At 51.2% G+C, this 15,718-nt stretch overlaps 1 protein-coding gene and 1 long non-coding RNA gene across 3 annotated transcripts in view; one reads left to right on the top strand and one right to left on the bottom strand.

Annotated features, from left to right (window-relative positions):
• The first annotated feature begins 524 nt into the window (after window positions 1-524).
• On the top strand, window positions 525-1,766 carry LOC134761214 (uncharacterized). Its single transcript, XR_010139539.1, has 2 exons — window positions 525-786; window positions 1,441-1,766. It is a non-coding gene; the product is annotated as an uncharacterized LOC134761214 (long non-coding RNA).
• A 3,292-nt stretch (window positions 1,767-5,058) lies between these two features.
• The window catches only part of FBLN1 (fibulin 1), a 99,864-nt gene continuing 89,204 nt past the window's right edge, over window positions 5,059-15,718 (bottom strand). For both annotated transcript variants that reach the window (XM_024239652.3, XM_054543802.2), the window contains one exon: window positions 5,059-5,880. In XM_024239652.3, the coding sequence (XP_024095420.1) occupies window positions 5,741-5,880 (140 nt within the window). In that variant the 3' untranslated portion in view covers window positions 5,059-5,740. The remainder of the gene's footprint in view (window positions 5,881-15,718) is intronic.

Here is a 15,718-nt window from a genome sequence, read left to right as displayed (position 1 = left end):
CTACTAAAAATACAAAAATTAGCTAGGCATGGTGGGGGGTGCCTGTAATCCAAACTACAAGGGAGGCTGAGGCAGAGAGAATCGTTTGAACCCCCAGGAGGCAGAGATTGCAGTGAGCTGAGATCACGCCACTGCACTCCAGCCTGGGCAACAGAGTGAGATCTCATCTCAAAAAAAAGAAAAAAGAAGAAGCAGCAGCAGCAAATTTCCAGGAAGAAGCAGGCTATGGAGATCAGGGCAGGCAAAGGACAGAATTAGGTCAGTGCATCAACTGGGTCCAACCAGGAAGACACATGTGTTCATCTCCTGCAGCACCAAAAACCACCCAGAAGACAGCCCGGCGGACCCTAGCAGTGGATTCTACATGTCTGCAGAAAATGAGCAGAAAACAAGCCGGAGTTACAGCTATCTGCAGAGAGACTACATCCAGGAGGTCTGATGACTCAAAGTAATCACTGCAGTCTGACTTCTACCACTGACACCCTTCCCATACATAATTTAAATGCGTAATTATAATACCATTGCTTAGTTAATGGACACCAATTCGTGCAGGAGCTGCCACAAACAGTAATAAACCAGCTGTGTTAGAAATGGATCACTTATCAGTGCGTGCCCAAGCCTCCTAATGCCTCATGATGTTTAATAATTAAATTACGACACCTTGAACTTGCAGCTGACACCATGAATCACAGTGGAACTCTCCAAATGGAATGCAGCCACACCTCAGCTTCTGTGCTGCGTGCTGCCACTGAGGACGTTCGATACCATTGAAGCCGTCAGATAGAGGTGGGTTATTTCCCTGTGCCCTGCACCTCCCTTCTGGCAAGTCCCTGGGAAGCAGTGGTCACAGATGAGCTGCTGCTCTCTTAAAGACTGAGATCAGGCTGGGCGCGGTGGCTCATGCCTGTAATCCCAGCACTTTGGGAGGCCGAGGCAGGCAGATCACCTGAGGTTGGGAGTTTGAGACCAGCCTGGCCAACATGACGAAACCCCATCTCTACTAAAAAATACAAAAAATATTAGCTGGGTGTGGTGGTACGTGCTTGTAATCCCAGCTACTTGGGAGGCTGAGGCACAAGAATCGCTTGAACCCAGGAGGCAGAGGTTATATGGAGTCTCGCTCTGTCACCCAGGCTGGAGTGCAGTGGCTCAATCTCGGCTCACTGCAACCTCATTTCAGGAGATGAGACCGGCATCCTTGTGGGGGAAGATGGCCCTGAGCTGGGCATGGCAGAGGGGCTGAGGAGGAAGCGTATGTGTGTGTGTGTGTGTGGTGTGTGTGTGTGTGTGCATGCATGCACACATGTGAGTGTGTATGAGAGAATGTGTGAGTGTTGGAGATGATTACCAAAGACTTCCTGGCACATAGTAGGTCTTTTTTCCCACAAAGAGTAATGTGATTATTGGTAGTAATGGTGACTGTCACCGTGCTTCTCACAGGCCATATTTCAAAAGGTCTACAGTGACTCCGTTTCTTCTCTGAGACTTCAAAAGTCCTTCAAGAGTGAGTTCCCATCTCATTCTATGTCCAGGATGAAGACAGATGGCCTCTTGGCACCCATCTCTTTGGCATGAACGATGTGGGGAAACGTGAAGGAAATGGGGAACTGTTGCTGGCACCCAGAAGTCATCCGGTCTGGATGAAGCCAAGTCACACGGAAGTGCCTCCAATTATTATTCATAAATTCCTCTGAGGTTTCACTTCGTGTCCACACAAGACTTTAATAAAATGTGGCATCTAACTGAATAAAGACTATCCTTTTGGGTGTGTGTGTCATGACAGTACTATTTATGGAGGACCTCCTATGTAGCAGTTCTTACACTGTTTTACGTAATCATCCCCTTTCATCCTAACAATCACTCTTGTGAAGTATGTGTCCTTATTTTCATTTCATTGTAGAGAAAACCAAGGCTCTGAGACATTAAGCAATGTGCCTAAGGCCACACAGCTAGTAAGTGGCTGGATTTGAACGCAAGCCTACAAGAAACTATAAGTTTCTTATTTGTATTTATTAACTCATCATATTGTCATTTCTTCAAAATGCAACTCAATCTCATAAAATGTCAGTGGCGGAATCTAGGTGGAAAGTGCCCTGGTATTCACTGTAAAATTCTTTCAACTCGGCTGTATATTTGAAAATCTTCATGTTACAATATTAGGAAAAAAAACTTGATGTCCAGGTGTTTTTTCACCTGGACAAACTTGAGAACTTTGGAAAAGCTGGCTTACCTCCTTGAATTCTAGTTGGCTGGCTTGGCTGGGTTGGCTGGGTGGGCCCTGGCACCCTCCACTCAACGCTCACCTCCATGTTAAAACGGGTCCTGCTAGGACCCTGGGGGCCCAGGCACTTCCGACACATGCCACAGACTTCCTCTGTACAGTAGAATAGATGTCCTTTAGGAATAAAAAAAAAAAAAAAAAAAAAAAACAGGCAGCTTTCTGGTCGAATACCACTCTATGAGATTTTCTGGAACCTTTCCTCCAAGTTTCTTCTACCAGATCAACAAGAAGGATTCAACTTGGTGTCTCTGTGTGTTTCGGTTTCTCATGCTGCTTATAAACTGCTTTGCCTGTAGCAATTTCCCTCAGTTATCTTGTTCTAAGGCTACAATTAAGAAGGAATCACTGTTGTGGAGGAACTCAGAGGCACCTCCAGCTCCCATTAGCTGGTCCCTTAATGCCGCTGATGCGAGGCTCTGACAGTAATTACTTTGCAAGTATAATGAGATGCTTATGGGTCCATCAGGTGCCCAACCCATAGCATGATATGAAATATGAAGAGTTAGGCTAGTGGGTAATTTACACAACTGTCTACCAAGTCTCTCCAGGATGATTAAGGAAATGCCAGACTGAAAAGATGCCAGGCTTCCAGAGCGCATTCGTGTGGCTCGATTGACAGTGACAATCATTATCGTCATCACCGTCATTGCTGCTTTTAACGGTTAGTGACAGTAAGCCGTCACACACGAATGCAGCACTTTGCAATGCACGAAGCCCTCTTGCACTCATGCTCTCCAGCTCTCCTCACTGCCATCTGGGAATCTCCACTTTACAGATGTGGAAACTGAAGCTCGGGCGATGGCAGTGACTCGCCCTGCTAGCCCTGCCGAGAGAGATCTGCCTTTGCCTCCCTGATTCTGAATCAGAGAGGGTCAGGACTTCCTCTCTTCCCCTGGGCTCCTCAACCTGGCGCCCTCACCGCCCACTTGCGGGCCCTTCCTGCCCTCTTCTGCTCCAGACGGACACTCCCTCTGAGGCAGGACTCTGATTGGACAGCTCGCATCATGTGCTCATTCAAAAGCCAATCAGCAGCGGGGGGCTTGACTCTGCATTCACCCTCCCCATGGCAGCTGCCCTAACATTTTTTTTTTTTTTGAGACAGAGTCTCATTCCTGTGCCCTGGCTGGAGTGGATCTCAGCTCAATGCAACCTCCACCTCCTGGGTTCATGTGATTCTCCTGCCTCAGCCTCTCGAATAGCTGGGACTACAGGCGCCCGCCATCATGCCCAGCTAATTTTTTTATTTTTAATAGAGACGGGGTTTCACTACGTTGGCCAGGCTGGTCTGGAACTCCTGACCTCAAGTGATCTACCCGCCTTGGCCTGCCAAAGTGCTGGGATTACAGGTGTAAGGCACCGCGCCTGGCCTGCCCTGACTCCTGTTAGGAGTATGGGAAAATTTTCCCAAAGCAGCCTGCACCTCGGTCTTCCCACCCCACCCTACTGAAGAAGGTTCCCAGAAACCAACTTTGCTGAGCCCAGAACGGCCTGGCTCTGGCAGATTTGCCCCCAAGGCTGCAAGTGGGCGGCAACACTCCCCCACATGTCTCTTTCTATTTCCTGCCCCTCGCCCTGAGGCTTCCTTCCATTCCTGCAGCCAGCTCCCAGCCCTACTTCCCTGCCAGGACCCCAATTCCCTAATTCCCTGGCATGAAGAGCTGCGTGGATGTTCCCTGCACTTGTCTTGTCCCCGGATGTGGCTCCTTGGGCCGTCCAGCCCCACACGCGGCCTCTTCTTTCCCACCAGCTACAGCGGCCAAGGCTCCAGCAGGCCTTGTACCTGGGTGGCCCAGGCTTGGCTTTGATGGACAAGTGACTCAAATAAGTGACCTTGGAAAGGTCTTCCCAAAGGTGGCGGAGACCATGTTCTTGAGAGATGGAGTGGTGTTGGCTTGAGTGTGGGGCTGAGATCTCACCCAGTGCTAGGGTCCAGCTGCGAAATGAGGCATAGGATGAGAGGTTCTGAGCCACAAATGGGGTCCATACCTAAGAGGATGGGATCAACCTAGGAAAGGATTTCGAGGAGAGGCATGTGTGGAAACAGAGCCTGGATGCTGAGTCCCTGGAGGCTGGAGTGGGCCCTGGGGCACAGGGAGCCCCTGGCCCCGCCACTGATGCCAATTGGGGTGTCAGTCCCCCAACAAATTCAGTCTGTCCATATCTATTGCTGACACAGGGTTTAGAGAGGGCTTAAATTCAGATAAATGGAATTTGAATTCCCTCTTTGTCTCTCAAATGTGTGAATTTTGGCAGCCGAGTTCCTCTCTGTGAGCCCAGTTTGTCCATCTCAAGATTGTGTGTGATCATACCCACCGCACTGGGCCACCAGGAGGAATGATCAAAGCACCTCATGTCAAATGCCTGGCCCAGGCCTGTGTCTGGCAGGGACTCATGGCTGCAGAAGAGTCATTACTTCCCCCCAGGGATTTCTAGTGAGGATCAGGATGCCACGAGGGATGCTATTGGAAGCAAGTCACACAGAAGCCAGAGCCCTGGGCTTGCCTAGCAGCACCGGACATAGGGCAGGGAACGAACCCGAGCCGCATTCTCAGACGGTGGGCATGGCATTGAAAACGACGTGTGTAGGAAGCTTTTCCAATACACAAGCTGGGCCCCGCCCCAGAACCTTGAGGGGCAGGAGGAGCATTGAGACAACCTTGGGCGGGGTGAGGCAGGGGGACGGCGGGGGGGGAGATTTCCAGTCCCTTAGCTGGCAGAAGACTCCTGAGCTGGCAGAGAGCCCTCTTCTTGAAAGACTCTCATGCACAGACCATCAGGAGGATCACAAAGTTGTTTATTTGCCCACCTATAAGAAAAGCTGGATGACGCAGAGTGCCGAGAAATCCCAGCCATTCCCCTGGTGAACATACTGGAGCCCCACACGAGCCTAACAGGCTGTGTCTTTACCAAGGGATTTTCCTCTATTTCAACAGAACTGCAATTTCCCTTCCAAGTGCTCCCCGAGGCATTCTGTCATGCTGCTTCTGGGGATAATTTATCGTCCACTTCTGTGCTATTCTGCAGCAGCCATGTCCTTAGAACATAGAAAATCTGATTGGCCAAAAAAAAAAAAAAGTACCAAAATGTCAAATTTCACACAATCAGGGCAAGAACTGGTCTTCTTTTGGCATTTGGACTGGCTGCCCCCTAAAAAATGTCTTTCTTTCCTTGGCCCTTAGCAAGGCCCAGCCCAGAGGCAGAGAAAGGGGGTGACACTTAGCCTTTGCATTAAAAAATGAGCAAGGTTTTCAACCAGTTGAGCAATTGGACTCATTTTTTTAAACACCAAAAATACATCAGATGGACTTATTCATCTGGCTCAGCTTAATACATGTTGGCCTAATGCTACAAATACCTAACATTAAAAAAGTCTGAGGGTACAAACAAGTACAGGCCACAGTCACTGGCAGCAATGATTTGGCCTGGAGGTGCACCCGTGGCTGTGCTGCAGACCAGCCCTCAGAACCAGTACTCAGAGACGAAGATGTGGACGTTGACAACATTTCGGTGGGAGACCACGCCCCCGACCACGTAGTTCATCTCCAGCTTCAGGACGGCATGAAATGGGCCCACGATGGGCCGCACCTGGCGCACGACACCTGCGGAAAGAGCAGAAGGTGTGCCGGAAGTTAGAAGGGACTGCAGCAACGTAGAGATCTGGGAAATGGTTTCCCTCGAGGAGTTTCAGAGCTAGAAGGAGGTGTAGACCTCATGGAGTCCCATTCTACGCCAGATGCTCGAGTCCCCTGAATAACATCCCCTTCCAAGTGGTCACCTCAGGCTCTGCTCCTGCCTCCAGGGACTGGTGAAAGTGAACTCACTACTTGCTGAGACAGCCTTTCCATCATGCGCTGCCCAACCTGGAGGAAAGCTGTGGGTGTGGGCTTTGAAACTGGATGGCTCTGGGATCAATGCCAGCTTCTGAGCCCAGGTTTTCTGATCTACCACCATTTACCCGACAGGTGTTTTTTTTGTTTGTTTTCTGTTTTTGTGACGGAGTTTCACTCTTGTTGCCCAGGCTGGAGTGCAATGGCATGATCTTGGCTCACCGAACCTCCACCTCCCGGGTTCAAGCCATTCTCCTGCCTCAGCCTCCCCAGTAGCTGGGATTATAGGCATGTGCCACCATGCCTGGCTCATTTTATATTTTTAGTAGAGACGGGGTTTCTCCATGTTGGTCAGGCTAGTCTCAAACTCCTGACCTCAGGTGATCCACCCACTTTGGCCTCCCAAAGTGCTGGGATTGCAGGCATGAGCCACTGCGACTGGCCTACCTGAAAGGTTTTAAGGGAGCCTAGAAAAGGGCCTGGCATGCAGTTGGTACCTGATAGACATCTTCCTCCCTCCTTCCAACGCCCCGGTGCCCAGTTCTGACCCCTGAGAAGAAATGAAGCAGGCGTATCCTCTTCCCCAGGACATCTGAGGATTGTAGTGGGCCCTGGATCCTTCTGCAAGCAGAGCACCCCCAGTTCCCCATGGGGCATGCCTCCAGACCCCTTGCTGTGCGTGCCTCCGTGGAGGGTGACACCTGAGCTCACTGTTCAGTGTTTGTGATAACACGGAAGCAAGAGGTGGCTGGAGTGACAGAGGATCAGAGCAGCAGTGGCGTCCCCAGGGCAGTCAAAAGGAGGATGTGTGGTGGAGGGGAGACTGGTGTCAGTTCTGGGGAAACAGCTGGGGGTTGCAGGGAGCTCTGTCTGTACCAGTGTAGGGACCAGGCAAAGACCGTGGCCAGAGGACAGGGCACAAAGCTCAGCCACGGCAGGGTGGAAGAGGAGCAACCCCAGGCATTTTGCAGATTCCAGGGGATCAGGGTTGGGGGGTAAGAGAGTGGGTGCCACAACTCCTCCCCAGCCTGGGCTCGCCATCTCCATGGCCCCCGACCAGGCCCGGCTGGCACTGCCTTCCCTCTGCAGGGCACCCAAAGGCTCACAGAGACTCTCCCATACTCTGTACGGGGTGAGAGTATGGGACAGTCCTCGCTGCACTGTGGAGAAGCTGAGGCCCTTTCGAGGCCTCGGTTCCCCAGCAACAAACAGTGCCATGCCCCTGTGCTCCTGCACTGCACGATCCAGATGCCCAGCATCTGCCAAGGCGTCAGCTCCAGCTGTGCAGGGTGGCCTCCCCGCCAAAGCAGAGTGCTCAGCAGATCCCCTTCACATGCACACATGTGCTCAACAGGTGCTGGGATGGTTCCCAGGGTTCCAGACATCAAGAACAGGATGCTGGTTTCAAAGCTGGTGGGAGATCTAGGATGAAAGGTATGCGCCATGCTCTGATGAAGGGTATGTATTGTCCAGCGGGGGTGAGAATGGAGGTGGGGAGGGCTGGGGGTCAGGACAGGTTTCTTGGACTCCTCCAAGGGGTGCAGGGGTTCCTCTGCACCCCTCCTGCAGAGGAAGCTGCACAAGCCAAGGCTGCAGGCTGCTCCCCAGTGTCTGCAGCCGAACAGGCACAGACCTATGGGTGCTGACATTTATGAATGAACCGCCAAGGTCCCTTCTCCGTTCCACATGTTCTGACAGTAGGATTTGTCTAAGGTGGTGTTGAGGGTGGGGATGTGGGGTAACTACCTAACAGGTGGCTCTCTGGTTGTGCCATTGGCCAATTTCTATGGCCAATTTCGGGTACCACATGGCATCACTGAAAGTGGACTTGTGGAGAGATGTGTACAAGCAGCTCTCCAGAGCTGGTGTGAGCGGTGTGAACCGGTGCGAGCTGGCTCTGAGACACCTGCTTGGATGCTCTGTGAAGAGCAAATATGGAGCCTGCAGCTTCACAACCACATGTTGAGAAATAGCTACCCACTGTTTGCCACAAACGGCTGATTCCAGGCTGGATTCTGTGAACGGTTCCTCTGCAGGCTGAGGAAACGTGCACGGGGACAGCCTATCTCCAGCTCTTGGTGCCCAGGACACAGCAAAGGCTCAGGGGAGAACTGCGCGGTCAGGAAGGCCTTCGGTACGAGTGGCTGGTTCCTGGTCAGGAACGTCAAGTTCATGCTCAGAAGGAGAATCTGGGCACAACGTCCCCGCTTTCGCTCTCTGGGCTTATGTTTCAAAAGTGAAAGGCCCAGCAGCTGGGGTGGAATTTCAGGCTGTTCCCTAAGCAAACATGGGCTTTAGCTCTGATGGACAGATAAGCGCAGGCTTCTGCAGGCTGTCAGCACCCTTGCTCTGCCTGCTACCCAGTGATGACATTGAAGCTTTGTCCTGCTTGAAAGCCCATGAACATCTTCAGCTCCCGGCAAAAGACATGGGCTTGTCACCACCCTGGGCTTGCCAGCAGGCCCTGGTGACCGGGTCACTCCTGCCCGCCCCTCCCTGGGCTGGGTCCGCCCACCAGGGTCAGTGTGGGCTCACAGGGCTGAACCCAAACACACCCCCGTGGGCCCCCTGTATGTTATATTTTTCTCTCCCCAGGCCTGAGGCCAACAATGGTGCCCCCGCTGGCCACAGTGACCTGCCAACTTTACTGGTACTAGGCGCAGAGATGCTTCTTATCACCCTTCCTGACATTCAGAGGTTTGGGGCTTGAAGGAGAAGGAGAGGCTGGGTGAGCCTGTGAATCACTGTAGCGAGGAATGGCAGGCACCTCCACAAGCTACAGTCAGGTATGTCTTTGATTCAGCTGGGTGCGGTGGCTCGCGCTTGTAATCCCAGCACTTTGGGAGGCTTAGGCGGGCGGATCACGAGCCCATGAGTTCGAGACCAGCCTGGGTAACGTGGCAAAACCCCGTCTCTACAAAAAATACAAAAATTAGCCAGGCATGGTGGTGTGTGCTTGTAGTCCCAGCTACTCAGGAGGCTGAGGTCGTAGGATTGTTTGAGCCCGGGAAGGTCAAAGTTGCAATGAACCAAGATTGTGCCACTGCATTCTAGCCTGGGTGACAGAGCAAGATCCTGTCTCAAAAAAAAAGAGATTTCTGTTATTATTATATTTCTGTATATTATATAGTTTCATATATGATATATAACTATTATACATAAAAAACATTATAAAACATTAATATATTATTAAAAATATATCTTATAGATAAAGTATGTCAAATTTATATAAATGTATTTTAAATAGTTTAAAGTGTATTTTATAAATTTGCATATAAATTTATATAATTATATAATTATATTTACACATAAGTATATTTCTATGTAAATATAATTATATATAATATCTATATTCATATAAAATGTTTATATTACTCTAAAATTTATACATAAAATATAAACATGATAAAATATATAATTATCATATCTTATGTTGATATATGTATATAATAATTATCATATTATTATGTTGATATATGTATATATTTATCTTAAATGTCTATATGTAAATACACACTCCTGGTGCATGTGGGACCATTAATATTATCAACAGTTCCGATGCACAGAGGGTCTGCGCATGCTACGTGTGGCTGGCACTGGCTAAATAAGAATGTAGAGAAACCGAAGGTCTGTCCTCAGGGGTCAGTCTGGGGACAGAGAAAGAAAGAAGCAAGTGCTCATGCAGTGAGCTCCATGTGGGACAGGGACCTGCCACAGACGTTCTAATAGGCCCTTTGAGACCTGCAAGATATGAACTGACCTGGTTCCGTGGAAGGACCCCAGATGGGTTATTTGACCTTCTTGAGTCTCAATTTCCTCTTCTATGAACAGGGATTAAAAACAGCAACCTTTGGCTGGGCGTAGTGGCTCATGCCTGTAATCCTGGCACTTTGGGAGGCCGAGGCGGGCGGATCACAAGGTCATGAGATCAAGACCATCCTGGCTAACACGGTGAAACCCTGTTTCTACTAAAAATACAAAATTAGCTGCGCGTGGTGGGACACGCCTACAGTCCCAGCTACTCGGGAGGCTGAGGCAGGAGAATCACTTGAATCCGGGAGGCAGAGTTGCAGTGAGCCGAGATCACGCCAGCCTGGGCGACAGAGCAAGACTCCATCTCAAAAAACAAAAACAAAAACGAAACAAAAAAAAACCCAGCAACCTTCAAAATCAGAAACAAATCAAACTCAATGTCATCCTTTTTCTCTCCACTGAGAAATGACCACTGGCTATCAAAAAGCATTTCAATATTTAAAGTGATCTGACTCCCAGTCAAAGCGTGGCTGAATTCTTAGAAACATACAGCAGGTGTTAAGTATTTCTCTTAGACTGATTTATGAGAGAGGAAAGCCCTGAACATATAGAAAATGATTGCCTCTAAATACATCGCACCAGAGTACTTCACGAGGTTTGGGCTCTACAATGGCTGGACCGGAGCTCCAAGCTGATTGTAAACAGCTGCGTGGTGAGAAAAGAAACTCAAAAGGAAGGATTGCACTAGGGAAAAGGGTGCTGTGAAGGGGAAGAGAGGTGCTAGGCTGAATCACTGATGGTCAGATTCGGGGCCTGGATTTTCTCAGGTTCTTTGCATTTAACAAGAAAAGTTATTAAGGTAGAACAAGTAGGGATGCTGTGAGGGTCGAACAACAGACTGTACGGCTGCACACAGCAGGCACTCAGGGAATGTGCACCCCTTCCTGCCCTTCCGAAATCCGCTTCTCTATCCCTCCCCTCTGACCTGAAGTCCACATTGCATCTCCCAGTCTGTGCACAACCCCACTCAACCCAGGACCCCCTTTCCCAGGCCATGCCCTGTCAGCGGACCTGCCCACACTCCTCCAGCCTAGCCACATTTTCCTGGGCTCTGGTTTGGGGAACAGGTTTCCTCCATCTCCAGGCTAGTTTAAGCATGACTTCCACCTCCTTGCCCTCACCTCGACTGAACCCAGGCCAGTGGCTAGGGAGGACTTCATGAAAGACGACCTAAACAGTTCAGCTGGTCCTCAGTGCCTGGCACATAATAGATGCCAAATAAATGCCTGCAGAATCAAGATTCTGATACCACTTTTCTTCATAGCTTCCTAACCACCCATCAACCCATCCATCCACTCACCAATCCATCTATCCATCCATCCATCCATCCATCCACCCACCCACTCACCAATCCATCCACTCACCTACCCATGGATCCAAGCATCCATCCATTCACCCACCCACCAACCCAACCATCCACTCATCCATCCATCCATCCATCCACCCAACCATCCACTCACCCATCCATCTATCCATCCATCCATCCATCCATCCATCCGTCTATCCACCAATCCATCCACTCACCTACCCATGGATCCAACCATCCATCCATTCACCCACCCATCAGCCCATCTGTCCATCCGCCCACTCACCCACCCATGAATCCATCCACCCATCCATTAGAGGCTACTCTGCACAGAGGAGCTTTAAACAGGAAGCTTTAAATTGGGTTTTGAGGAATAAATAGGAGCCAAGGAAGCAGGAAGGACAAGTGCAAAGCCCAAAAATATGAAGGTTCAGGCCGGTTCTGGGAACAGTGTCAATCCTGGGGAGAGGCAGGCAGATGAGGCTGAGCCATGTGCCTCGTCTGGTGGGGACTGCCCCCGGACCTCACTTCATCAGTCTCAGAGAACCAAGAAGCTGGGTCCTCTCCTGGCTGCCTCCCCGTCACCAATTCTACACCACTGTTCTTTCAGAACCACCACCAACTTCCCTATCACAGGGAGGCAAGGGAAGGAGGAAGAAGTAGCAAGGAACACTTGCTGCCCACATGCAGCATCGAAAACGTGAGAGAGCTGCCACCAGGGGCCCAGTTCCATCCATCCATTTGATCCTACAGACTCTGATTTGCCATGTCTCATGTGCCAGACACTGGGACCAGCTGGACTGCTTCATAGAAGTCTTCACAGAAGTCTTCCCCGGACCCCCTGTGTCACCTGGCACCTAGTCTCTTTCCACTGCAACACTGCACCTGCTCATTGCAGGGGACGCTCACAGTCGGCCTCCCTGTTCAGGGACAGCGTCAGCTCATTTCTGCCCCACCATCCCCAACGCAGGCCCTGGCAGGCCTTCTGCCATGATCACGTCATAAGATGAAGGCAGAAGAAGAAGAAAAGAGAGTGAAGGAAGGAGAGAAGAAGGAAAATCAGTCCCTGAAGCCTCACAATCTAGGAACGAAGACAACACTTTGTCCCAAAGGAAAGAGGAGCCACTGAAGGCTCCGGGCGAGAGCAGTTTCATTTGGAAGGACCACCCCAGCAGTAAAAGGCAGGACAAAGAGATGCATTTCCATCACGCCTGGCTTGTCTGTCTTACCTGCCGGGGTGTTTGCCTCCCACCTTTCTGAAGCCCCAGAAAGAAAAAAAAGGCCACAGTGCTGAGTTCAATTGTGTTAATCTTCCAAATCCTCATCCCTGGCATTTCTGCTTCAGGTCTCAGACGCTGCTGGTATCCCTTGGCATGTCTGTGCCTCTTAAAGATATAATTAAGCACTTTTTTTCTCCCTGTTGAAAAATGTAGGTCCCCTCGGGCGCTTCAGTTTCATGTCTTGGCTCTGCTGTCTAAGTTGCAGCTGATGTGCTGGGGATCCAGGATCCTGAACACCAAGTGCTCGGGTTCAGTGGGGAGACCTTCACTGCCTCTTGGGCTCTGTGGTCCACATTCTCGGCCCCATCTCGAAGCCATCTTTCAGCTCCTGCTATTTGACATTGCACTTGATTTTCTCTCCATTGTTTGAAATGATGAAAGTCAGTGGCGGGGGGTCGAGGGGTCTCTCTGCCTGAGTCTCATGTCTCTGACTCTAGACACCGGTTTATAAAGAAATCTAGAGTTACAGCCTCGAGTTCCTAGGTGGCTCTGCATCGACCAGCTGTGTGACCTTGGGCACGTCATCTTCCCTTCTAAAGTGCAGCCTCCAACGTGAGGCTTGTGATTCTAGCTGACAAAGTGTAATGGAGTGTACAGGGCTGTCAAAGAGCATTTTAGCAAACAAGATGATGAATCAAGAGACTGTACAATAGCTCATACCAGTGGAAATTAACTGTGGCCACCATGTGGGGCCAGCCATGAGCAGAAAGGAAGTGTAGGGCTGTGTGGACAAGGTGCTGGAACAGAGAGGCCGGGAGCTCAGAGGAGACCCAAGCAGGCTTGCCCATCACAAGCACCACAGGCAACTGGGAAGAAGAAAACCTCACCAGGCCTCAGTAAATTCACCCCAAGAGGCTCCACAGTTCCTGCAGGCGAGGACGAGCAGCACAGACCAATGGCAAAGAGGAAACGTTGAGAACACGTAGGGCCAGGCGTGGTGATCACGCCTGTCATCCCAGCACTTTGGGAGGCCAAGGTGGCTGGATCATCTGAGGTCAGGAGTTCGAGACCAGCCTGGCCAACACGGCGAAACCCTGTCTCTACTAAAAATACAAAAATTAGCTGGGCATGGTGGCGGACGCCTATAATCCCAGCTACTCGGGAGGCTGAGGCAGGAGAATCACCTGAACATGGGAGGCAGAGGTTGCAGTGAGCCGAGATCGCGCCACTGCACTCCAGCCTGGGTGACTGAGAGAGACTCTGTCTCAAAAAAGAAAAAACAAAAAAGCACATGGAAGTACTGTCAGCACTCACAAAGCCACCAACTAGAGTGTGGATGGGCTGGAAAGAGGCCACACAGCAGGAGACATGGGTGGAGACAGAGAGACCCTATGTGCCCATAGCCGCATTCAGCCCCCATCGCAGTTAGGGATGAGACACGGTCTCCCTCCTTTTCCTGGGGAGAAAAATGAGGCTCTACTAGTAGCACCTTTCAGATCACGGAGCTAACAGGGCTGCAGGTTTCCGTCCAGCTGGGACTGACCTCAGAGCCCAGATCTTCCCATCCCACTGCATCTCCTTCCTCCTGCCTGCAAAATGACGTGCAGAACACTTCCTGACTGTACTGCCCTTAGCTGAGTCATAAACATACAGCAAAAACAGCAGAAAGCAATTAGAGAGAATCGCATCAGGAGCCAGGTGGTGCAGTCGAAGGGACTGAGCTCCCGAAACCTGGTCTTCTCTGCTTGCCTGAGAAACGCTGTAAAAGCCGGGAAGCAAGGGGGACAGGTGTCTCGGCTGCATATTTAAAATACCAAGTGTCAGTCAACATGTCTCAGCAAAACTCATCATCCGTATTTCTTGATTATTATAAATGTGCTCCTTCCGCAGGTCTCCCGTGAGCTAAATCAGACAGTTTGGAGGGGACAGCTGCAGGTAGCTGAACGAAAGAGACAGCTCCCAGGGTGCACCTTTCCCCTTGGGGAAAAATATGAAGGGAAATGTCAGCTTTGGACTAAAGCCCTTCAGCCTTCACCTGTGATGTGGAACTAACACTTCTGCAGTGCTTCGTCATCACAGAGCTCACTCACATCGACTGTCTCTCCTCTCATCGCAAACGCAGGCGGTGGGGGCTCACCGGGGAGAAAATTTGACTCTGTGTGGTTACATGAGTTGCTGACAATCACACAGCCAGCAAGCAGTAAACCAGAACTGGAGCCCAGACCCTGGGCCACTGCCCCTTCCACCAACCTCTGTGGCCTTACCAAAGGAAGACAAGGTCTGGGAGAGTTCTGGAAGGATCTGCTGTCTGAGGCACCTCCTTTTAGGAGAAATGAACATGTGACTGAGACTAGAGGGATAAGAAATCATGTCCCCTCCCTCTGTGTGTCTCCTGAGCCGACCTCAGCCTCCACCCACCTACCTGCTGGGTGGGGTCCTCCCGGGCCCCAGACCCAAACTCGGAGTCCACTCCAATCTCTCCAGACACCCCTCCCAGATGGACAATTCAAATCCAAGCACACCAAACACTGACCCACCTCCTCCCCTAAACCCACTTCCCTTCCTCCCCTACCCCTCACCCTCCAGGCAGGTACCCCCAAGCCAGGAACGTGGAGTCGCCCTCGACAGGCCCCTTACTCCCATCCCTCAGGTTAGACCATCACTGAGGCCAATGGATTCTATTCTCAAAGGTCTCCAGACTCTCATCCCTTCTCTCCCCACAACCCCGCCCGGCCTCAGTTCCAGCCTCATCGCATCTACCTGAACACGTGTACCACCTTCCTTTTCACCCCTCTCATGCCCCTTCCCGCTGTGTTCCGAGCCAGGAGGTAAATCCAACCGTGGGGGCCCACTGTGGCTCTGCAGGGGGCTCTTCTCACCCTACCCCCACCCGGGCTCACAGCAGGCGAGACGCACCTTGCTAAGGCCCATGGCCCCGTCCAGCCCAGCTCTCAGCACACTGCCCCAGCTACACTGAACCCCTCGCAATCCCCCAAGGTGAGGGGGCCACGAAGGGCAGGACGAGTTCAAGTCTTGCCAACTTCACTCAAACACCTGGGCACACCAGAGGGGCCAAGTCCTGCCCTCTGCCTTCCAGGAGTGAAGGCTACTCTGCCTCCTTCTACAGATGCAATGAAGGTCTGGAGGGATGGAGGGGAAGGGAGGCTGGCCCGGCGGGCAGCCCTTGAGTGCAGAGAGGGGTTCCTGAGCCCCAAGCCTGCAGGTCAGAGCAGAGCCCTCTCCTCTATCTGACAAGCACACAGCGCTTGCT

The sequence above is a fragment of the Pongo abelii genome, chromosome 23 (assembly GCF_028885655.2).
Source record: "Pongo abelii isolate AG06213 chromosome 23, NHGRI_mPonAbe1-v2.0_pri, whole genome shotgun sequence".
Taxonomy (NCBI): domain Eukaryota; kingdom Metazoa; phylum Chordata; class Mammalia; order Primates; family Hominidae; genus Pongo; species Pongo abelii.
The sequence above is the reverse complement of the archived record's forward strand: the minus strand, read 5'-3'. Positions and strand labels throughout refer to the sequence as shown.